The sequence below is a fragment of the Pan troglodytes genome, chromosome 19 (assembly GCF_028858775.2).
Source record: "Pan troglodytes isolate AG18354 chromosome 19, NHGRI_mPanTro3-v2.0_pri, whole genome shotgun sequence".
Classification (NCBI taxonomy): domain Eukaryota; kingdom Metazoa; phylum Chordata; class Mammalia; order Primates; family Hominidae; genus Pan; species Pan troglodytes.
Window position 1 is genome coordinate 27,258,968 of NC_072417.2, and position 25,312 is coordinate 27,284,279.

A 25,312-nucleotide genomic window follows, 5' to 3' on the forward strand; every position below is an offset into this window, starting at 1 on the left:
GAGTCTTGCTCTGTCGCCCAGGCTGTAGTGCAATGGCGCAATCTCGGCTCACTGCAACCTCTGCCTCCCGGGTTCAAGCAATTCTTTTGCCTCAGCCTCCCAAGTAGCTGGGTTTACAGGCACCTGCCACCACGCCCAGCTAATTTTTTGTATTTTTAGCAGAGATGAGGTTTCGCCATGTTGGCCAAGCTGGTCTCGAACTCCTGACCTCAAGTGATACACCTGCCTCAGCCTCCCAAAGTGCTGGGATTACAGGCGTGAGCCACTGTGCCTGGCCTAGACCCACATTTTAAACCATTAAAGGTTTGGTATCAGCAAAAGATGCAATACATAGGGTATAAAATTAACATTACTTTATCCTGAAAGAAAAAAAGAAGATTATCAAAAGTTGTCTCAGAAATCAGTTCTTTTCACCTAAACTATTAAAATACACATATATCTGTGTTAAATCATTTCCCCAAGGTCACGAACATGTTAGCATTTCAACTAAGTAATAAAAACCATATGAAGTAGAAAGTAGCTGCTGTCTCCTCAGAAGAGGCCCCTGAAAGGGAGCGTGCAGTACTAGTGTGTGCAGTAGGAGGAGATAGCAGCCCCTCCCACCACTCAGACTTAGCCAGTCGGGACACTGAAATTTGAACAAGAGACCAATGTGTGGGAACATACGCTGAGGATCATATCCATTGTTTGACTTTTGCTGTGGTTTGTGTAAACTAGCCCTCCAAAGCACCCCAGCTTCTCCTTGTCCTCCAATTCCTATATTCCTACCTTCCATTGATTCTAGAAGCCAATGATATCCTTCTAGTAAATTCTCTTCTTGTTTAGTGCAACCAGTCTGTTTCTGACCAACATAATTAAACTATGAAGCCACTTGGGCCTTGCTGGAACAGCTTCTCAACTCCATCCTCCATTTTTCCCCACCCCGTATACGTACCTCTACCTTTCCACATTGATAGGCACCTGCTCTGTACCTGGCAGTATGCTAAGTCTCAAGAAAGAAATGTGAATAATGTATGGTCTCTACCCTCAAGGATCTTACACTTTGATAAGCAAGTATTAACCCTTATTGCATGGTGTTGCAATTATTCATTTTCCTATCAACCTCCTTGAGAGTAAAGACTCTATACAAATTCCTATCATACAGTAGGGTCCACACAGGAAACAACTGGCTCGCTCAAATTAGGATAAGTCAAGGCAAATTTAAGAAAAGGACTATTTACAGGCTGGGCGCGGTGGCTCATGCTTGTAATCCCAGCACTTTGGGAGGTGGAGGCTGGCAGATCACAAGGTCAGGAGTTCCAGACCAGCCTGGCCAATATGGTGAAACCCCGTCTCTACCAAAAATACAAAAATTAGCCGGGTGCGGTGGCGGACGCTTGTAGCCCCAGCTACTCGGGAGGCTGAGGCAGGAGAATTGCTTAACTTGGGAGGCGGAGGTTGCAGTGAGCCAAGATTGCGCCACTGCACTCCAGCCTAGGCAACAGAGTGAGACTCCGACTCAAAAAAAAAAAAGGACTATTGACAAAGGTGTGGGTATGGCGTAGGGAAACCACCAGGGGAGCTAGTGTCACCCCCATGCCTACAAGAACAAAGGAAGGTAATTTAGGAAGGGGAAGTCACAGAAAGGGCCATCTTGACAGGAGCTGTGGTGTTCAATGAAAGGATCCAACAAAGCTGTAGAGGTGGCCAGGGGAATAAATCCCCCAACTCATTCTCCTCCCTCCCTCCACTGGGGTCCCTACTGGGCAAACATAATGAAAGCCAGAGGGCAAGGTTAAATTCATGGTGCAGACAGCGGAATGGAGAAAGGTGGAAAGAGGATATGGAAGGGCAAACAGCTTTGTAGGGTCAGCACTCAATACATGTATGTTGAATTAGATTATTGCTACTACATGTATGCAGACAATTTCTAGTTTCTCTTTTCTCATTTTAGTTCTCAAGTACCTACATTAGTGTTCTTGTTGGTAGATTTTCCTGATACATAGAAGTTTAATTCTCATCTTCCTCTCTGCTATAGAAATATACACACCAACACTAAAAGGAAAACTGTCCTGAATCTAACTCCCCAATAATCAGTGTCTCCTCTTGAAACCCTGATGAAAGCTGAGACGACTTTATCTTTCCATGCTCTTCTCTCCTCATCCTCTGAGGGATTCCTTAATCATGTGTAACTGTCATCCTCTCCATCCTGTACACCTAAGTGTAACAAAATCATGGGCCCTTAGGGCCATAGGAGGCTGACACAGGAAAGACAGAACAATCCCCTTGCAGTGGGGACAGGGTGCAGTGGAAGAGGTGGAGATCATGGCAAAGGGAATGGGGTGCCACAGAGCTTCCACTTGCAGACATTTTGGATTCTTAGGATAGATTGGGAGATATGAAAGGAGTAAGTCACAGAAGGAAGTCTGAAGAAGAGGTAACTTCCTGAAATTCAGAAGGAACTCCAGGAACTGAACTCAGACGTGGGCACAGGAGCTGGAAGATAATCTTTGTGTAGAGTAAGGAGGGGTAAAAGAAAGACATGTATGCCTTCTCTTCAGTCTACTCCTCCACATGTATTCTAAACAGACAAAATAACACTTTTGCTTAAGGCTGGTCTTTTAGGCGGGCAAAGTGCAATTTCAGCAGATTTCTGCCCAAAATAAATTCTCTCTTCCTCACCAAGAACGGAAATCTCTATCACAAGGAACAATCCTTCATTTCATAATTAAAGGAAAAGCTCAAAATTCAAATGCCTAGGTTCCTGAATGACATAGAGCAAATAATACTGTTTCTATTAGTGTAAATGAATAATATCATGTCTTTTCCCTAGACAGAAAAAATGAGTTAAAGCACAAGAAAGCCAATGGCTTCAGATGAAGTGCAGAGAGATATTTCAACCTAGAGAAGAAAAGGAAAGCGGGTTTAGACACAAATGGCAAACTTTGCCAACTTCTTAGTGTAAAGGCAACTCTGTTCAGTTTAGGGTATTCATGGATATCTAGAATCAATGCTCAGACACTGAGCTTAGAAGGGATGTTGATCAAGACGCATGTATGACAACTGTATAAAACCAGGGCCCATAATAGTCCATAAGACTTCCTGGCACACATTGGGCATTCAATAAATATTTCTTGAAAGAAGTATGGTATAATTAGGATTATGAGTTTTAGAGACTGCTGTGAGCTAGAGTGGGGACCAGGGAGAGAAGAGAAGGGAGAGAACAAGCATTCATTGAGAGTCTAGTATGTGCCAGACACTATTACCTGTTTCTCATTAATCCTCCAAATTATTTTGTAATTTGTACAGATGACAAAACTGAGATTCAGAGAAGATAAGTAACTTTATCCAAGCTGTGAAACAGTAGGCTAGAACTCAAAGACCTATCTAACTCTACAGCAGTATGCACTACTCAACTTAGACTCCTTGGAAAGGGCCCTGTAGCAAGCCTGGAAGGTCATGGAAAAATAAACGCAAACTGAGCAAGAGCATGAGAATGTTAAGACTATAGGGTCAGAAGGAAAGAAAGGATGTCTGTTAGAGGAATGCCTGCAGTGTTTCAAAAAGTAATCACTTATCATGGTTCAAAAGATGAAGTCATGAAATGATGGTCTTCTCTGTTTTTCCTGCTCACACACGGTTTTCTTGCATGTACCCAACACCCTGATGAGATAGCACTTGAGCACATATGGCTCATCAATCACTAAAATAAGGTGAAGAGATTAACCAAAAAAAAACCTATACTTTAAAAAAATTCATTAAAGATGATGTAACTTTACACAGATAATGATAGATAGATAGATAGATAGATAGATAGATAGATAGATAGATAGTAAATAGGCTCCATAATGGTCCCTATAATGCACCGACTTTGGGGCTATACTTTAACCTTAGATCTCTGCTACACCTCCACACAGTGGCTTGTTCCTCTGGGTTGTGGCAGCACAGCAGCACTGAAAGTGGCTCTGAGTCTGTTGAGGCTCGGGGGAACCTATGTCATTGTAGGGGGCTCTCAAGAGAGCAGAGGGCCGTGGTAGTGGGCCTTCTGGTGGCTTTTATGGTGTTGAGGGTAGGTTGGGTCCTGGCACAGGGTGGAGTAGCATGAGTGCTGGACTAAATAGGGGCCTGTGAAATTCTGGTGACTCTGATGGTGGTGGCCTTCTTTCAAGTAATGAGAGGAAAACCACACAGAATTTAAACAAATGCCAGGCCTACTATCTCGACAACTTACATTGTCTGGAAAATGCCAGTGCTGACCTTGCACTCAAAATAAAAAGATGGCATGAGAATTTGGGGGGGAAAAGTTGATGGTCAACCTCGAGACTATAGCGAATATTACAACACTATCAAGTACCTTAAAACTCAGTTGTCTTAAACATAGAAAATACAACCCTTTCTCCTGGCAAACATATATTGTATCTGATTAATTAATGCATCTAATGTCAAGAAAAGTGTCTAATGTGCATAAAAATTAATATGAAATGGCTCAACATTCATTTGAAAGAGAAATATTTATCCTGTATTTCAGAAGCTCTAAAAAATATATTTAGCTGAAAAGTTCTGTAATAGTCCGAGAAAAATTTAAATTTACTGTTTATCTGATATATATTTATACAAATACAACTTTTTGAGACAGGGTCTTGCTCTGTTGCCCTGGCTAGTGTGTGTGTAGTGGCACGATCATAGCAGCCTCACCCTCCCAGGCTTGAGCAATCCTCCCATGTCAGCCTCCCAAGTAGGGACTACAGACATGTGCCACCATTCCCAGCTAAATTTTTTTCTGTAGAGATGGGGTCTCACTATGTTGTTCAAGCTGATCTTGAACTCCTGGACTCAGGTGATCCTCCAGCCTCAGCTTCTCAAAGTGCTGGGACTACAAGCATGAGCCGCCATGACTAGCACAAATATGACTGACAAACTTACAATTGTTGAAATCCATGAAGTATACAATCTGGACCTAATGGCACCCAACATATTTTGTTAAATTATATGGTTCCTTTTCCTCCCTTGAAGGTAACAAATGTTACTTTGGAAAATGCCAACATTCCGCATTAGATCCACAATGCCAGGCTCACTGTGGATGACTTCAAGCTCAAGTAAGTCAGAAACCATGTAAAGAACTGAGAAAAAAAAAAAAATACCTCCCCAATTCACCACTTTAAACAGTTACTACAAAATTTACAATATCATTATTTCATATTATTAAACATCTCAACATAAAACAATCTCTTTTATGTTTAAATTACAATAGTGGTCATAGGTTAGCAATGTGAAAATTCCCAGGCTAGCGATTTGAAATCTCATGTATGGTGTATGACTCTCCAATCCGTAGGTCAGAGACTTGGTTTTTATAGAACTGCAGGAGGTCCCCCATACTATACTTTAATTTTTTTTAACTAGGGAGACACAGTCCTTGAAAAACAAAGGTGCATTGCCCTGTACATGAAAAGGAGCTTGCTTCCTTTCCTAGTCGAAAGAGCAGAGGGGAGATTTTCACTCTTTCATGGCTTTAATAATGTTATTCCTACCATTTACTAAACACTGATGCTGTGCTAAGCACTTTTGCACATTAACTCAATTCTCATAATATTCCCATTTTAGCCAGGCACAGTGGCTCACACCTGTAATCCCAGCACTTTGGGAGGCTGAGGCAGGTGGATCACTTGAGGTCAGGAGTTTGACACCAGCCTGGCCAACATGAAACACTGTCTCTACTAAAAATACAAAAATTAGTCAGGCATGGTGATGCACACTTGTAATCCCAGCTACTTGGGAGGCTGAGGTGGGAGAATCGCTTGAACCTGGGAGGCGGAGATTACAGTGAACTAAGATCATGCCACTGTACTCCAGCCTGGGTGACAGAGCAAGACTAGGTCTCAAAAAAAAAAAAAAAAAACCACACACACACAAAAAACCAATATTCCCATTTTAATGATGAGAAAACTAAGGTTCAGAGAAGTAATTTGCCCAAGGTGACAGCTGAACATGGCAGAGGTGCAATTTGAACCCATGTCTTCACATCCCAGTGCTGTGCTCTTTAAGCTCCACTATGTGGGATGTTTTATTACCACTGGATGAGGAGACCTCCATCTAAGCTGTATTGATTCTTCTAATTGGGCTCTGTTCAGATGCCAGAGTAAAGCTGTCCTTTATCACTGTGTTGAGGCTGATAGCAAGGGCCTGCAAAGTGTCTTAGACGAGTTGACTTTGAACAAGACTAACCTAGAGTTGCAAATGGAAAGCCAGATGGAGAAGCTGAATTACCTCAGAAACAATCATGAAGAGGCGGGAACTACACAAAATGAATTTAAAGTTTCAGTATGTCAATACTTGTCAAGATATGGTGGTGGTGGCTATCATTATAAGAGACAGTCTTTTCATAAAACACAGGTAAAGTAACATAGACTGTAAGGCAAAACTTAACTCTCAGGATGACAATGAAAATCAAATAAATTACTTATATTAAAATAGTTTGTAAATTTAAAAATATTATTCCTTTATATTGATCCTAAATATTTTTATAATAAGGTTGCCAGATAAAATACAGAACTCTCAGTTTAAATTATAATTTCAGGTAAACAATGAATAATATAACAGATATGTCCCAAATATTGCATGGAATATAGTTATACCAAAAAAAGTATTCAATGTTCATTTGAAATTCAAATTTAATTGGCATTCTGTATTTTATTTGCTAAATCTAGTAACACTATTTTGTTGTCTCCTAGAAATTTTTTTGAAACCTTAAAAAAGATTTCTAAACTCTACATTTTCAGTTTTAAATTTTTAATTTCTTTAAATAATCATATTCCAGATGCAAAATCAAGTAACCTGTGGCATTTTATTTTATTTTGGATCAGGAGATGAAGGCTGACAATGATAAGGTACCTTATGTTGAGGTAAACGTAGAAAACAAACGGCCCCAGGTGTGGACCTGACTGTCCTGCTGAACCAGACTAGAGAGTAATATGAGGCTTTGCCATAACAAAGCCACAGAAAGGCTAAGGCCTGGTTTAATGTAAGGTAAGCCTATCACCGCCAAAACAAAACAAAACAAAAAAAATACCCAATATTAAGCAGAAGTCATCAAAACTAGTATAAGTATTTATATTTTTATTCCACTCTAACACCTCAGAGTAAAGAACTGATGGGCAGGCATCAGCTTCTGCTGACAATTGCCAACCGGCATGAGATTGCTGAGCTGAGGTGGACTCTCCAGACACTGGAACTGGAACTCCAGGCCCAATGGCCTCTGGTAAGAATGCTGCAACGTGAGACCCTTGAGAGAGACTGACTTGTTGAAGATGAAGAGAAAACCAAGAGCCTCCAGTCCAGTTGTTGAAGAGCAACCACCAGCCAACACCAAGGAGACAGGAAAGAAGAAGTCCTTCTCTCAACCGATGTCCGCAAGCACAAAGAAGAGTCCCAAGATAGCGAAGAAAGGAAAATAACTCAAGGGAGAGCCAGGAAGAAAAATGCTCCACAAAAATCCATGGCTTTAAGAATACTTGAGGAAGGGAGCAGGCCAACACCCTCTGGCCACAGTGACCAGCTGAATGAGGAACTCTAACAGAATGAGCTGCAGTTGGAGCAACAGAGGGGACATAGCTGGAACAACAGAGTGAGGGGACACAGCCGGAGCAACAGAGTGGGAGGATGCCAACCATTTCAACTCTCTCCCTGAGCAGCGAGTAATTTCAGGGCAAGCCCAGAGACTAGGATCCATCTGAGAAGTCTTCAGAGGTCTGACCCAGAGAACTCAACAACAGGATACATCCCATGGTGATGAAAATAAAATGAATCTGTTGTAAAAGGAAAAAACAAAAAAAAATATGTGTTGCTTTGAAATCCAATGGTATATTCACACGTGACATGTCTGGTCACAGATGTCTCAAAACATTTTGTGTCTGCACAGTATAATTAGTTTGCCCTGTAAAATTTAAAAGCAATTCTTTAATTTTAAACTATAGAGGAACAGTAAATTAGGATAAGAGAGAAAGACACAATACCAGGAGTAAATATACTTACATGGTTTCTTCACAATTACAAATTAAGTTCTATGTGGTACTAGTTTATGCCATTCTGCACTATTCTTCTACACTGTAATTTTTGATGAATCATCTTTTTACTTTTATTTTCCATTCCTTTCCTCTTTTAAATTTTTAAAAAATTTTATGGATACACAGTAGTTATACATATATATGGGGTACATGTGATATTTTGATACAAGCATACAATGTGTAATGATCAAATCAGGATAATGGGGATATTCATCATCTCAAACACTTATTTCTTTGTGTTGGGAACATTCTAATTTCACTCTAGTTATTTAAAATATATAGTGAATTTCTGTCAACTATAGTCACTCTATTGTGCTACTGAACACTAGATCTTATTCCTTCTAATTGTAAGTTTGTACCCATCAACCAACCCTCTTTATCCCCTACTTTCTCTCCCCCACCTCCCTACTATCCTCCTAGCCTCTCTGGTAACCATTATACTACTCTTTATCTCGATGAGATCAACTTTTTTAGCTCCCACATATGAGTGAGAACATGTGATACTTGTCTTCTTTTTAATCTAGTTTGACAGAAACTGAAAGTAACTACTGTTACAATATGTTACCCCAATATAGCTTGTGAGGTCTTCATCCTTGGAGACTTTTGAGATGGAAGGAAGGAAGCAGGGGAGGGAGGGAAGCAGGAAAATCTAACTAGACCAAATTTAGCATTTATATTCCAGATGCCAAGAAAAAAAAAATAATGCAACATCTTATAGCTCTGCAAATATGCACTCATTTATATCTAAGCATTAGACTAGAAAATTCTAACTAGCTCTACATTTCAACCAAAATTATCAGTAGGGAAAATATTTGGAGAGACACCAAAAAGTTTAATAGCTTTTGAATGTATATAAGTTGGAAACTTTCAAAGCAACAGAACCCCTCCATGTCATAGTTTACTACTAAATTAATTCACATACACACCTTGTGTTCACCGTTGCATTCCTCATGACTTAAGTTAAAAACCTGATGAAAAGTGATTAATCTCCATAATGGGTGTTAGCTCCATCTGAAAAAGCCAGCATTATAAAAGGATTAATGCTTCAATTATGCATGGTGGCTAATTGCTGTGATTTGTTATTTTAATGACTGGTCTGCCAAAGAGTTAGGAACCTCCATAAACCCATGCCAGATGGACCCTCAAGAAGTTAGTGCAGAGTCTCGCCTGGGAACAGACAAGGCCTACAAGTCTGATCTCTTCCAGGGCAGGACATCTTGCCTCATTAGTTCTTCTTCTTTTCAAATTAGTCTATTTTTTTCATCACAGAAGTATGATAAGGAAGGCTTGTCTAGTCTGAAAAAGAAACTAAAATCCCTTATGTTCTTGTTAATTTTCCAAGTCACATTACTGAAAAATACAATTTTAGCTCATTTCAAAAGAGTTTTAGGAGTTACTCAGTTTAAGCCAGCAACAGTGTGTTTAAAAAAAGAAAAAAGTTAATCATTGTGTTTTTAAAAAGCTCTGAAGATAGGTCTGTGTTCAAATCCCACCAAAGTCCCTTTATTGAATCGTTTTGGGCATGCTAAATTTTAACTAATTTCTTTTCTTTTTTGAGGGGTTTGTGGGAAACAGGGTCTCACTCTGTCACCCAGGCTGGAGTGCAGTGGTGCAATCACAGCTCACTGCAGCCTTGACCTTTTGGGCTCAGGTGATCCTCTCACCTCACCCTCTTGAGTAGCTGGGCCCACAGGCATGTGCCATCACACCAGGCTCTGTGTGTGTGTGTGTGTGTGTGTGTGTGTGTGTGTGTGCGCGCGCGCGCGCGCATGTGTTTTGTAGAGACGGGGTTTTGCCATGTTGCCCAGGCTGGTCTCAAACTCCTGGGCTCATGCGATCCTCCTGCCTTGGCCTCCCAAAGTGATGGAACTACAGGTGTGAGCCACTGCGCCTGGCCAACTAATTTTAGTTAAAATAAAATTTCTGGCCAAGGGTGGTGGCTCACGTCTGTAATCCCAGCACTTTGGAAGGCTGAGGCGGGTGGATCACCTCAGGTCAGGAGTTCAAGACCAGCCTGACCAACATGAAGAAACCGCGTCTCTACTAAAAATACAAAATTATTAGGCATGGTGGCGCATGCCTGTGATCCCAGCTACTCGGGAGGCTGAGGCAGGAGAATCGCTTGAACCTGGGAGGCTGAGGTTGTGGTGAGCCAAGATTGCATCTCTGCACTCCAGCCTGGGCAACAAGAACAAAACTCTGTCTCAAAATAAATAAAATAAAATAAAATTTCCCTCATAAAGTTGCCAACAGGATTTGATGAGACAAAACTGCAAGTAAAATTTAGAACAGGTCTTGGAACATAAAAAAGTCTCATCAAGCTCTACATACTCTATCTTAGGACTGACTTTGCAAATGTTATTTGCATATTTGTTTAATGGGTTTAATACAAGAAATCAAAAGTTCTTTGGACATTATCAGTCGTCAGCCTTGTGAAAGAAGCCACAGAATGGTTATGGTACATTTTCTCTGTTACTATTGTGTGTTACATTTAAATAATTATTTTCTCTGCTACTATTGTGTGTTACATTTAAATAATTATTTAAATCTATTCCTCTACCATTCTTACAACCCCCTTACCAAAAAAAAGTGATTCAAAGACAGAGGGTCCATTTATTATGAAATTGACTAGTTGTCTGAGTCCATAAGGTCAAGTATTTTTTAAAAACCTTTAAAATTAGGAAATTAATTTGATTCCTTAAGACTTTTTCCTTTAAATTTAAGCATGTTGCATATACTGACTTAAAATCACTAGAGTGGGGGATTACTGCTTTCACTGTAAACCTTAACCTCTGTATGTATCATTTCTAATCTAAAACTTTCTCTACTCTATTTAGATCTGTCCAGACTCTCTAAGTAAAAATTATGAAGTTATACCCAATTATAATGTTATTTTCTCTCATATCCAGCCATTCCTGAAATGACCAATTGGACAAGCAACCACAACTGGACCTAAAGGAATTTTCTTAGATTTATGAGGGGGAGAAAACAGCCACTGAATTTTGGACAATGTTCAGTTTCAATATTTTAAAATGGGTCTGTAGAGAATTGTTTGGTACTTTCGGCTTCACTATTTTTTATGAAAACTAAAAGGGATATTATGTTTCTATTTTATGTTATATGTTAATTAATTATCCTACTAATGCAGCTAATCCATAGTGAGCAATTGTCTTTTACAGAATGAAATTAATTTACCTGAAAAGAAATCCCATGACATACTAATGAAATTTAAAAGCTAAGTTATATTATATTTAATCCTTAAATTACAACATACTCATAGGCTACCTAGCCAGAAACCCAACTAGAATTGTCAATTCTCCTAATATAAAAAACATTCAAAATTTTTAACTTTTTATGGGTCCATGGTAACTGTATTATTCAGAAGGAACAAGAGATATTTCAATACAGGCAACAATGCATAATAATCACACCCAGGTAAACGTGGTACCCATTACCTCAAGCATTTATCATTTCTTTGTGTTACAAATATTCCAATAATATTCTTTTAATTTAAAATGTACAATAAATTATTGTGACTATAATCACCCTGTTGTGCTATCAAATACTAGATTATATTTGATCTAATTATATTTTTGTACCCATTAACCATCCCCACTTCCCAGCCCCCTCACCCCACACTACCCTTCCCAGCCTCTGGTAACCATTTTTCTACTCTCTATCTCTATGGTTCAATTGTTCTCATTTTTAGCTCCCACAAATGAGTGAAAACATGAGAAGTTTATCTTTCTATGCCTGGTTTATCTCACTTAACATAATGTCCTCCAGGTCCAGTCAAGTTGCTGTAATAACAGGATCTCATTCTTTTTTATGGCTGAATAGTACTCCATTGAGCATATGTACCACGTTTTCTTTATCAACCTGTCTGTTGATGGACACTTAGGTTGTTTCCACATCTTGGCTATTGTGAACAGCATTGCAAAAAAAAATGAGGGTGCAGATATCTCACTGATATACTGATTTCCATGATTTTGGGTATATATCTAGCAGTGGGACTGCTGGATCATACAGTAGTTCTATTATTAGCTTTTTGAGGAACCTCCATACTGTTCTCCATAGTGGCTGTACTAATTTACATTCCCAAGGACAGTGAACGAGGGGGTTCCCTTTTCTCCACATCCTCACTAGCATTCATTATTGCCTCTCTTTTGGATAAAAGCCATTTTAAGTGGGGTGAGTTGTACAACAAATTACTGTGACTGTAATAATTTACATTATTCATTCAACTGCAGTGAGAATCACATTCTCATTGCACAGTTTTGAGTCATTTCTCTGATGATCAACGATGTTGAGCCCCTTTTTACATACCTGTTTGCCATTATATGTTTTCTTATTTATTTATTTTTTTTTTTGAGGTCACTCTGTTGCCCAGGCTGGAGTGCAGTGGCAGGAACATGGCTCACCTCAGCCTCCCAAGTAGCTGGGACTACAGACACATGCCATCACACCCAGCTAATTTATTTTTATTTTTTGTAGAGATGGGGTCTCCCTACGTGACCCAGGCTGGTCTTGAATTCCTAGGCTCAAGTAGTCCTCCCATCCCAGTCTCCCTAAGTGCTGGGATTAGAGGTGTGAGCCACCATGCCTAGCCTGTATGTCTTTTGAGATTTGTATGTCTATTCAGATCTTTTGCCCATTTTTTAATCAGATTATTAGATTTTCTTTCCTATTGAGTTGTTTGAGCTCCTTATATATTCTGGTTATTAACCCTCTGTCAGATGGATACTTTGCAAATATTTTCTCTCATTCCGTGGGCTGTCTCTTTACTTTGTTGATTGCTTCCTTTGCTGTGCAGAAGCTTTTTAATTTGATGTGATGTATGAAAAAATTCAAATTTTAGAATAAAACTACAGATATATTTTAGCAGGTTACTAGTATCAAGATAATCTCAACAGATCCAAGACCAAAAAAAAGTGACCTTTAATGAAGAGGAAAAAGTGAGGGCCAAAATGTTTTCTTAATATATATAGTGTATTTCCATTCTAAGGAATATATCTTTATATACTTTAAGGTATTTTAAAATTCCTATGCAGAATCTTGGTTTTCTTATCATTCTTACACATTCTTCCATCAAAAAGTGTCATAATTTCCTTTAAAGCAAAATTAAATTAGTTGTCTTCAACCAGCCTTCATTTAAATTTTTAACTTGCACTATTGCCAAAACATACAGGCCAAGAGTTTGGAGAAAAAAATAAAGGCAAAGAAAGTGGGGAAAGGCACTGAGGCAATACGAAAACATTCAGAGAACAATGAGTACTGGGTGCAGCAAGAGCAGAGGCACCCTCCCTTCTCTAAAGGAACTTAAATGTCGTATTGCATTGGAAACACTAATAAAGAGGCCAGAATACTATAACAAATTATAAAACACCAAGTTGTTCAACATAGGAAATGAGAAGAAAGAGACAGCCGTGAACTACAGACTAACGGTGAGAAGTCTCATAAAGGAGATGGCATTTAAGTCAGAGTCTGGAGTTGAGGTAGAATAACTTGAATAAACAGCAAAGTAGAAGATGGGCATTCTAAGCCAAGAGCAACAAACACAGGCCTTAAAATGGAACAAAGCATAGTATGTTAGCCAAGAGTAGAAAGGCCTGCTTAAAGGATTAAGTAATTAAAGGATTCTTAAAGGAGATGCTAACACACATTTTTTCACTGAATCATGGATTATTACCCATATTTTAATATTTAATATTACTATCCATATTTTATAGGGTAGTAAACTGAGACACAGAAAGCTGAGTATCTTGCCCAGGGCCACATAATTACTTTATGAAGAGAATGTAGCACTCCTTCCACTCCCCACCCTGACTCACCGCAGGGAGCATGAGGTTGGACAGACAGAGTCGGGCAAGGTTATGGAGAAGACTTAATCCGTCCACAAGAGGTCTGAGTATGTTGATGAAGTGATGACAGTACTGTTTCAAGAACATCAACCCTGCCGCAGTGAACAGATCTTAATTGACAGTGCTGAGTCAAGAAAACCACTTCAGAAGCTGGTGAAGTAATCTTCGAGAAAAGTGGTGAAAGCTCAGATTAGGGCAGTTACAGTGGGGCTACACAGAAAGAAACGAATACATTAGCTATGACAAAGAGAAGGTGACAAAATTAGTGCCTTGGTGGATGTAGGAGATAAAGAAATGAAGTTTAAAGTGAAAGGAAGTGTCACTCAAAGAAAAACAGATGGCATGGTTTATCACAAAAGTTATCAAGCTGAACACCTTTTCCCCACCCTACTTTCCTCTCCAGCCATTTTCTCCTCCCTCACGAGCCATTTTCTAACTTCTCACCCTATCCTTTCATTCATTCCTATTTTGAAGGCATCCTGTGGGTCGGACAGTGGGTTAACCTATGAGAAACAGAGATCACAAAACAGTAATAGCAACAAAAATATATTCATTAAGTGCTTATTCTATGCATGCAAATCATTGTTCTAAACGCTTTATATTTATTAACTCATTTGACTCCTGCTACAACTCCATAGAGTATGAAAAATTATAATCCCTACTTTAGAGAGGAGGACATTGAGATGAAACCTCACAGTAAATGGGGGAGCCTGGATTGTAACCCCGGCAGTCTGAGCCCAGAGCCCACCCACTTACCCTGCTACACTACCCTCAAAACTCAAAAGCCTTCAAGCAGTTTCCATATTTTTGTGGCTTCCATCACAGTACAGTCCCAGAAGTTTCAGAAAAATTGATATAGGAGTATTTGTAGATTTTAAATCCCCGAATTTTAGAAGATTACCAATGACAAGACATGAACTTTATCAACTGATATCTTAGTTGTCCAACAATTAGCTATCTGAGAAGAGGGTACCAAATCTATCAAATAATGATACAATTTTCCACTTTGTTTTGACTCTGTGGGTAGTAATCACAAAAGTATATTAAGCAATTTGCACAGTCACAGAACAGTAAAAAGAAAATGCCTGACTCTTAAACTTTGTGATAAATAATAGAAAATTCTAAATATTTAGATCAACCTTGCCATCTTGAGATATAACCTGCATTACCAGATTTGTCCTTCTGCAACTACCTAAACTATGTATTATATCTCAATTATATGTATTATATCTCAATCAGAAAAAGAAACTTGCAAATAGAATTTTCAGCTAGAAACTTCAAAAGAGGATTTTACTTGAAGCAAAATAAGGAAGAAATAAAAAGGATCCAAATCCCAACAGTGAGACAAGTCAAACTGATAACAAACTTGAATCCACAACATGCTTCTAGAGCTCCGGCCAAATTAACCCCATGCGAATAGCACCTATACCCGTCTTAACCACGACTCAAAGTTCAGAAGCAATTAAAGAAGAAATTGATAAACTGGACAACATGAAAATAAAATACCATAAGCAAAGTCATCAATTCCAATATTGGGTATGCATCATGAATTGCCCCACCACTACTCAATTAAAATTGTCCTCTGGAAGGATGCCAATGGTTCCAAATTACTTTCCTCAATCCACCTTTTCATTGACGTCTCGGATGATCACCTCACCCACGTTCTCTTCTCCCTTGGCTTCACTGATCCTCTTTCCCCCTTTCCCTGGTCCTAGATGTCCTTCTTTTCAGGATTATTCTCTAGCTCTACTTCTTCTTCCCAGCCCCTAAAGTGACTCCAAAAGTTCAGAATTAGACCTTCTGTACATTTCTCTCTAAATTCCTTCCCTTAGGGATCCTAACTACCCCCAAAATCTGCTATTCTGAATCTCTCTCCTTAACAGCAGTCCCATAATTGCTTAAAGACATGTTTACATGAATATCCTGGTATTACCTCAAATTCACGTCTTAAACCAAAACTCATCCTCAATCCCGAACTTTACTTCAATATTCTTTCATTGTGCACTCACACCACACACACACACACACACACACATACACACATTCACTAGACTGTTAGACAACCTCTCTGTAATTCCTCGGAACCCTGAACATTGCTCAACTATAGCCCAGATTACCCTATATTATAATCTCTGATTCGTGGGTATGTTTGTTTGCCTCTCCAAGTAGATTGTAAACTCCTTGAAGGGTAGGAGCTGTATCTTGGTCACCTATGCATTCCCCAGGCCATATTGCAGGTGCTCAATAAAACCTGCTGAAGGTATGAATAAATTAATATATACGGATGATCTACTCCAGCCAAACTGGTCACTCAGTGTCTCCACTTGCTTGGCATTTTCACAGTCCTGACTTCCCAGAAGTCTTCTCTCTGCTGTTGCACACATGAAAAGTCCTACTCATCCTTACAGGACTCAGCTTAAATTTCAACTGCACCATGAAACTTTGTCAGTTGGCCCCATTCCAACATGACCCCTTGCTCATTAGTCTTAAGAATGCCAGTCTGGTGTCATGAAAACTAGCACCTTTGTAACTGTATCTCTTGATTCAAAACCAGGCTGTGTGTCATCACACAGACACTGCTGATATATAAATAAACAAATACATACATAATCTGGCAAATTTCTAAAACTTTTTAAGGTTTAGGTTTTTTAGCTATTAAACGAGATAATAATACCTATCTTAGAGAACCTAGGGCAGGATTAAAGAAAAGTAAACCATCTAGATCATAGCAGATATTCCGGAAATGTTAACTCCTTCCCCCTACACATGCAAGCCCCACCATCATTTTCCATTTACATAGCATACAGTGCTTAAACTGATGGTATATGTCATGTCTCCTCAATTAGACTGTAACTACTGGCAAGATCCATAAGGACGGGAGCTGTATCTCATTCATTTTTCTATATTTTAAATACCTACCAATGCACTTTACATAGAGACACAATAAAAATTGAGCACAATGAAAATACAGTTACAGTGGATTATAGCAATCAAGTGTAAATGGTGCCAAGACTAGAATCATAAATGTTCATCCAGTTTAGCTGTAGAATTATTATGTGGCATCTCTTAATTTTACTCATGCCAAAGGCTGATTTCAACAAATGACAGTGTGAATAAAGACAAATCAATTTCTACAGTATACAAGTTAATAAGTAATCTTTGGTAATAACAGTAAAGGTAGCTTAAATTAAATGTTATAGTATTAGAAGGCCCTCCATACCTGTATTTGTTCTTATGTACTTTTATGCAAAGATTCCCTTTCATATATTCTTTGGTTTAATATGATTGTAACAGAGCTCTCTTCATACCACTTGTTAATTAACTGAAAGGAGATTGGGATTTTTATATTTTCCACTGGGGGGAGAAATTATAGGCTAATACTAAAACAAAATTGGTAATACTAAGATCCAAAACTTGTGCTAATTACAGGTAAAATCAATCAAAATATCTTTTTAATTAAAATGTTTCTTTCCAAAAAGGTTTCATTAATATCAAGGTTTCAACATGTTCTCTGAAGTTATTGGAGTTTTTTCTTTTCCTATCCTGATTTATCATAGCCTTCTTTAACTGTAGGTTATCTTCATCAAGAATCAATTCCCATGGTTGGGTTTCAGTTTTTCTTTTAACTACTGCCCCATTTGCATGTGCTAACAAGTTGGAAGAGTTGCAATCTGCTGGGTAGTAACCTCCACTTTAACAATCAACATTTGATTAATGCTCCCAACCACACTCCCCTTCCCTACAGAAACTATTTCTGTAGTTTTCATAAACCAAAATGTGCAGCAATAAACTTAATTTGAAAAAACAATTACTAAAGGTAGAGTGTGTGCCAAATCATTACCCTTTGAATATTTTCATGATTCTAAGTTCTTTTTGTTTTGCTCTTTTTCCCCATTTGGAGAAGTTTACGGTGAGAATTAGAGTCATTCATCTCCATTAGACCAAATCCACTGGAGCAGATAATATATATACACAATGGTAAAGTGGAAAAGAACCAAGGAGTTAAAAGACCAAGCTTCTAATTGCAGTTCAACCACCTGTTACATATCTTCAGGAAAAAATCACAACCTCTCAACTTCAACTTCCTCTTCTATAAATTAGAAATAACAATAACCACACCTGTAACCCCAGCACTTTGGGAGGCCAAGGCAGGCAGATCAAGAGGTCAGGAGATTGAGACCATCCTGGCTAACATGATGAAACCCTGTCTCTACCAAAAAGACAAAAAATTAGCCAGGCATGGTGGCACACACCTGTAGTCCCAGCTACTCGGGAGGCTGAGGCAGGAGAATGGCGTGAACCCGGGAGGTGGAGCTTGCAGTGAGCCGAGATGGCGCCACTGCACTCCAGCCTGGGCGACAGAGCAAGCCTCCGTCTAAAAAAAAAAAAGAAAGAAAGAAAGAAAGAAAGAAAGAAAGAAAGAAAGAAAGAAAGAAAAGAAATAATAATAACCACCATTCCTATCTCAACAGCTTGTTCTAGAAATTTTTAAAGCACAGTATCACAAACAGCACTACATAATTGTAAAACATGTATGAATATATACATCCAAACAACAGCAATGTCATAGCCTATGGGTAGATATAATCTTATACAATGTACCAAAATCCCAATTTACTTCACTAGACAAACTGTTATACCAAATTCTGTACACAGTATATCCAAGAAAATGTGTTGTTTTTATTGAGAAACTGAACCTAGCTTGGGAACACATGTGCACAGTCTAGTTCATAATATTTGGTGCAAGTATCATTCTCTAATATAGATTTACATTTTTGCAAGCAAATTTTTACTTGCAATCATAACATATCCAAATTTTCCCTTTTTACTCAATCAGAACTTAGTGTAAAGTACTACAAGTTAGTTCTTCGGATTTCATGCTAAGAAAATAATGCAGATTTTCTGCATTATTATGGTCTTCACAGAAACCTTAACTATGATGAATTTAAAAGTGCAAAATAATCCAGGATAACTTTATGATTTCAGATTTTTTAATGTTAAAAATAATGCCATCATTAATTAGAAAATTCTAAAATCATTACTTCCACTTTCTTAGGCAAAATATCAATATACTCTCATTTGCCAAATAAATTAAAAGATCTCCTACAAACACAATCTCCTAAATTGTGGTTTTATGGCTTTAATGTTTTATGTGTGGCAACTATTGATGCTAGTTAAATTTTTAGAAACTTTTTCTTTTTGATTCCCTACAGTTGTCTACAAGAACCTTATTGTAGCATGATCCTGCCAGACTTTATGCTATTTGTTGCTCCAATTAAAACTGTTTAAAACATGAATTTGAAAAATCTTATTTTAACTATAATTTTGTAGCTGAAACTTTTTTTTCTAAACTTTGCAAACATTCTATGCAACCTGAATTAGTGCTGAGAAAAATGGATCTTAACGGTTGCTCAATGTTCTTCAACAGGTGAAAAGCATAATAAAACATGCTCATCTGAACTCCACCCATTTTCAATTTCAACATAGCAAACCTCCTGTTTATTCTTAGGGCAAATTCAAAATTGTACATATTGGGATTGGTTATTACTGAAGATAATTTATGCAATCATAAGCCAAAGATGCTAAGTTGGCAAAAAGAAAACCATGTAAGTAAGCAAACTCTAACACATGTGGACACACCCTCTCAGTATATAAAGGCTTGTCACTGTCCTTGGTAGCAGGCACTCCCTGGGCTAAACAGCATCACCATGTCTGTTCGATACAGCTCAAGCAAGCACTACTCTTCCTCCCGCAGTGGAGGAGGAGGAGGAGGAGGAGGAGGGTCATCCCTAAGAATTTCGAGCAGCAAAGGCTCCCTTGGTGGAGGATTTAGCTCAGGGGGGTTCAGTGGTGGCTCTTTTAGCCGTGGGAGCTCTGGTGGGGGCTGCTTTGGGGGCTCATCAGGTGGCTATGGAGGATTAGGAGGTTTTGGTGGAGGTAGCTTTCGTGGAAGCTATGGAAGTAGCAGCTTTGGTGGGAGTTATGGAGGCAGCTTTGGAGGGGGCAGTTTCGGAGGTGGCAGCTTTGGTGGGGGCAGCTTTGGTGGAGGCGGCTTTGGTGGAGGCGGCTTTGGAGGAGGCTTTGGTGGTGGATTTGGAGGAGATGGTGGCCTTCTCTCTGGAAATGAAAAAGTAACCATGCAGAATCTGAATGACCGCCTGGCTTCCTACTTGGACAAAGTTCGGGCTCTGGAAGAATCAAACTATGAGCTGGAAGGCAAAATCAAGGAGTGGTATGAAAAGCATGGCAACTCACATCAGGGGGAGCCTCGTGACTACAGCAAATACTACAAAACCATCGATGACCTTAAAAATCAGGTAAGAGGTATTTTTAAATCCAGCTTTAAGTATCTTGTCCATGTAATCCAGACAGATGAATCTTAAATTAAGCACAATGTGGCTGTTCACTATGTTTACCTATGTTACTTTCTTCCTTCAAAAATAACCCAGTCTCATCAAAGATAAACATCTGTGAAAGTATGGTCATGGCAATCTTCATCCAGCAAGTGTGCTACTTGTCTTAAGAGGATGGGAGATTACTAAGCACTTTTGAGGTTTTAATGAGCATACAATGAGTCCACAGTTAAAATATGCTAGGCTATTTACAAATGTAGAAACTGAAAAAAAAATCATGATATGAATCAGAACAAAATGTTATTCAGACTGATAACAAGCCATATTCAGTACCAACATGGCAAGAAAAATAAATTTTCCAGTATGAAAATGGGACACTGCTTGCCTCTAAGGAATTTCTGAATTGTACCTATTGTGTACCAGTTCAGAGTGTGTTTATTTATTAGTATTTATCATGAGTTAAACAAATGCAGGTGTGAGTCAGCCAAAGCATGGCTGAAATACATGGAAATCACATAGTCTAAAAGAGGAGGGCACACTTACAGGAATACATCTATATAATTCCAGTTAGTTTTCAGAAAGGAATAATTCGTGTACAGAAATACAAGACTGGAGAAATTCCAAGAGAACAAATAATTCAAAGTTAAGTATATGGGTAAGCCTGCAATATTTCATATTTAAAATAAAAAATTTTCCCAAGATTTTGTAAGAGAACAACATAAAAGTGCAGAGTGCATCTATGTCACTACAAAAGCCATATCTGCATCTGACCTCTTCTCAAATAACTGTGCCTCTCCCTCCAGATTCTCAACCTAACAACTGATAATGCCAACATCCTGCTTCAGATCGACAATGCCAGGCTGGCAGCTGATGACTTCAGGCTGAAGTAAGTTAAGTGATCGTTGTATAATACTATCACAACGAATACATCAGTGGTTTTTAACAATGACTTGGGATGCCCTCAATAACATTTACATTTTTCTGAATTCACCCAAAGTTAAATAGTATTGGAGTTATCTGAGAAATTTTCCATGTCAGTGTTACCTTTTTGGCAATATTAAAGGAAGAAAATGCATTTTAAAGTAACTGCTAAGCTTTTTTCCATTAAACCACTATTACTTCTAAGAGAACTGCACATGACAAATATTGCCATTACATGAGATCAACTATGTATTTGCTTTTTAAATAGTCTCTGCCCAGATACATCTCCCCTATATAAGTTATAACCAGTATTGATATCATGCTTGTTTCAGGTATGAGAATGAGGTAGCTCTGCGCCAGAGCGTGGAGGCTGACATCAACGGCCTGCGTAGGGTGCTGGATGAGCTGACCCTGACCAAGGCTGACCTGGAGATGCAGATTGAGAGCCTGACTGAAGAGCTGGCCTATCTGAAGAAGAACCACGAGGAGGTGACACAAAAGTTATACTTTTCCCAGCCAAAAGAGAGTTCATTATGGTCCTCGTGTAGCCATTAAATCTTTCTGTTCCTCAAACAGGAAATGAAAGACCTTCGAAATGTGTCCACTGGTGATGTGAATGTGGAAATGAATGCTGCCCCGGGTGTTGATCTGACTCAACTTCTGAATAACATGAGAAGCCAATATGAACAACTTGCTGAACAAAACCGCAAAGATGCTGAAGCCTGGTTCAATGAAAAGGTAAAGTAATCTTCCTTTATAGTGAAACTCATGGAGGTTTTATCATTTCAGAATTCCCTCACCCTTTTCCTTGTTTTTAATACTCTAGAGCAAGGAACTGACTACAGAAATTGATAATAACATTGAACAGATATCCAGCTATAAATCTGAGATTACTGAATTGAGACGTAATGTACAAGCTCTGGAGATAGAACTACAGTCCCAACTGGCCTTGGTATGTTAACTCTCATGAAATGACTTCAACTTTATCATACAAAGTTTCATGCTCACCTAAGAATATGCAATGCAACAAAAAAATGCAGAGTTGGAGGTAGGAAAGAGAAAACAAAGTGAAGCTCATGTTAATGGAGGAAAAGTACTACTGGTGTTGATCTAAAAGTGCTGAAACTGAAATGGTGCCATTAAACATACAACAAATTCTGTTCATTTTCTTATTCTTCTATATAATGCCTTACTAAATAATCAAATAAGCGTCACTATACTCAACTGAACAAGGAAGTCACTAAGCCACAAAAAAATCCGTTTCAGAAACAATCCCTGGAAGCCTCCTTGGCAGAAACAGAAGGTCGCTACTGTGTGCAGCTCTCACAGATTCAGGCCCAGATATCCGCTCTGGAAGAACAGTTGCAACAGATTCGAGCTGAAACCGAGTGCCAGAATACTGAATACCAACAACTCCTGGATATTAAGATCCGACTGGAGAATGAAATTCAAACCTACCGCAGCCTGCTAGAAGGAGAGGGAAGGTAAATTTTAAAATGAAAAGTTATTCCAGTTTCTTTTATTCAACATTCCAGATAGCAAGGCTTATCTAAACCCCAAGAAGATGCCAGAGAATGAGAGAAAGGGAGGAGAGGGGGTAGAGTACAGAAAAAGGAGTACGCAACCGCAATCTCACTTTCTCATGAATTTGGCCCAAAATGATTCTTAAGAGTTCTGTGAACTTAACATTGTTTTCAAAGGATGGGTTTTAAAATATATACCTGGCAGGGTTTTAAAATATATTCCTGGCAGGGTTTTATTTTTTCAACACGTTTTGCTTATTTTCTAAACTAACGGCAACTGGAAACCTACCCACCGTTTTCCAACGTTAGAGATAACCGAGTGTGACCTCACCCCGTTTAGTTCCGGAGGCGGCGGACGCGGCGGCGGAAGTTTCGGCGGCGGCTACGGCGGCGGAAGCTCCGGCGGCGGCTACGGCGGCGGCCACGGCGGAAGTTCCGGCGGCGGCTACGGAGGCAGTTCCGGCGGCGGCTACGGAGGCGGAAGCTCCGGTGGCGGAAGCTCCGGCGGCGGCCACGGCGGCAGTTCCGGCGGCGGCTACGGGGGCGGAAGTTCCGGCGGCGGCAGTTCCGGCGGCGGCAGTTCCGGCGGCGGCGGCGGCGGCGGCTACGGGGGCGGCAGCTCCGGCGGCGGCAGCAGCTCCGGCGGCGGATACGGCGGCGGCAGCTCCAGCGGAGGCCACAAGTCCTCCTCTTCCGGGTCCGTGGGCGAGTCTTCATCTAAAGGACCAAGGTCAGCAGAAACTAGCTGGGGTAATCAGAATTAGTTTTAACTTCTTGTGATGGTTTTTTTGCGCTTTAAGCTCTAGAGTTGTTTTTAAAAATTAAAAATCTTAGAGACGGTTCCGTTTGCATTTGTTCACAAACTACTCTTAACACCAGCCGTGAAAAATGGCATGATCAAAATGTCATACCTTAAGCATTTTTTTGGGCTTAACAATGTAAAGTTGAAATTTCCTTCTTTTTACAATATTTGCTTGTTAATTACTAAGGATCCCTACAGACTGTTTAAAATTTTTTTTCCGTCATTCACACAGATACTAACAAAACCAGAGTAATCAAGACAATTATTGAAGAGGTGGCGCCCGACGGTAGAGTCCTTTCATCTATGGTTGAATCAGAAACCAAGAAACACTACTATTAAACTGCATCAAGAGGAAAGAGTCTCCCTTTACACAGACCATTATTTACAGGTGCATGGAAAACAAAGTCTCCAAGAAAACACTTCTGTCTTGATGGTCTATGGAAATAGACCTTGAAAATAAGGTGTCTACAAGGTGTTTTGTGGTTTCTGTATTTCTTCTTTTCACTTTACCAGAAAGTGTTCTTTAATGGAAAGAAAAACAACTTTCTGTTCTCATTTACTAATGAATTTCAATAAACTTTCTTACTGATGCAAACTATCCCAATTTGTCAGAATTTATCTTTACTTAAGTACATAATACTCTTTAAAATTAAAGATTAGTAACCCATAGCAGTTGAAGGTTGATGTATCCAGAAATTCGGAAGACAGAACTATTGTCATGCCTTTTCTGAGTTTTTTAATCATGTATGTTCAGACCACCGTCAGTAAATTCACTGAGTAAAGTCTGTAAATCCCCAACATTACTCTTTAAGATACACAATATGTGGAAGGCTCCCAGCTCTCTGGCTTTAAATTATTTCAATCCTGGAAATTCTGGAATATCTCAAATAAAACCCCCAAAATAATAATAATTGGAAATTTTATATTTTCTAATTACCTGACTTCTCACCTTTGCCTTTTCTTACTTTCTTCCAGTTACTATATTACTTCTTCCCAATTGTTATATAGCTTGACATATCTTCTGACACCACCCAAGTAAAATCATATCACCCCCAACAAAATTATTTGATGTCCATCAGATGAACGTGAGAAACACTGTCAGGAAGTAGTGATGCCAGTGTAACCAAAAGGACACCACTAGGTCTCTGCCTTCCCCAACTGTGCCCAGTGATCAGGACTAAAGACCTTGTACTTTCATAGCCCAATCACATCCTTCAGCCAATAAGAACCCAACCAACATTACTTAGTACTCTACTGGGGATCCTATGAAGGGAATAAGCTGGCGTGTCCCTTAGACTACCTTGTGTCCTCTGATGAGTTCTTGGATTACTCATGTGCACCAAGTAGCAGCTTTCCTCAGTATCCTTGATTTGAGCTCCAGATCTGAGCCCTGATCCCCATGCCATTTGTTGGCACTGCACTCTGTAGACACTACCCTCTGTACCCCAAATTGATGACAGGAGCCTTGTTTCAATGGGATGGATTTCCCTATAGTCAAGGCTTCATAACCTGCTTAGCACCAGATATTAGCACAGCCCAGAGGCTCTCCATTTTCGTTCATGTGCCTCTAAATGCCTAAATGTCTAAATGCTCACATGCCCCTGGATATTTGTACCAGCTAACCTTCTTGGGAGCCAGTCTTCTCAGATCCACTATTGAAGTCCCAACACGCCTCACTGCGTAGAGCCCTGAAACACTGTGAAGTCCTTACGTTGCTGTGTAAGGACTCTGAACTCCTACTGTGTAAATAGTGCTATACTGCCTGCTGTTCAGAAACACCATCTTTTAAAATATGTATTATAAGGTTAACCAA

General features: G+C 39.3%; 2 protein-coding genes across 3 annotated transcripts; one reads left to right on the forward strand and one right to left on the reverse strand.

The window, feature by feature from the left end:
- Positions 1-6,801: 6,801 nt before the first annotated feature.
- Positions 6,802-16,816, reverse strand: KRT10-AS1 (KRT10 antisense RNA 1). The gene is given in 4 exon segments (XM_016931839.4): positions 6,802-7,039; positions 7,041-7,781; positions 8,966-9,050; positions 13,871-16,816. Coding segments are annotated over 2 exon segments (777 nt in total). The 5' UTR covers positions 7,647-7,781; positions 8,966-9,050; positions 13,871-16,816; the 3' UTR covers positions 6,802-6,868.
- Positions 16,816-24,097, forward strand: KRT10 (keratin 10). Of its 2 annotated transcripts, none has more exons than XM_001169450.8 (8): positions 16,816-20,217; positions 21,057-21,139; positions 21,507-21,663; positions 21,751-21,912; positions 22,001-22,126; positions 22,441-22,658; positions 23,038-23,447; positions 23,732-24,097. In XM_001169450.8, the coding sequence occupies exons 1-8, from the start codon at positions 19,609-19,611 to the stop codon at positions 23,836-23,838; spliced, it is 1,872 nt and encodes a 623-aa protein (XP_001169450.2). In that variant the 5' UTR covers positions 16,816-19,608; the 3' UTR covers positions 23,839-24,097. The 2 variants fall into 2 exon arrangements, with proteins under 2 accessions (XP_001169450.2, XP_001169499.2); XM_001169499.8 differs by having other exon boundaries at positions 23,038-23,427.
- The last annotated feature ends 1,215 nt before the right edge of the window (positions 24,098-25,312 follow it).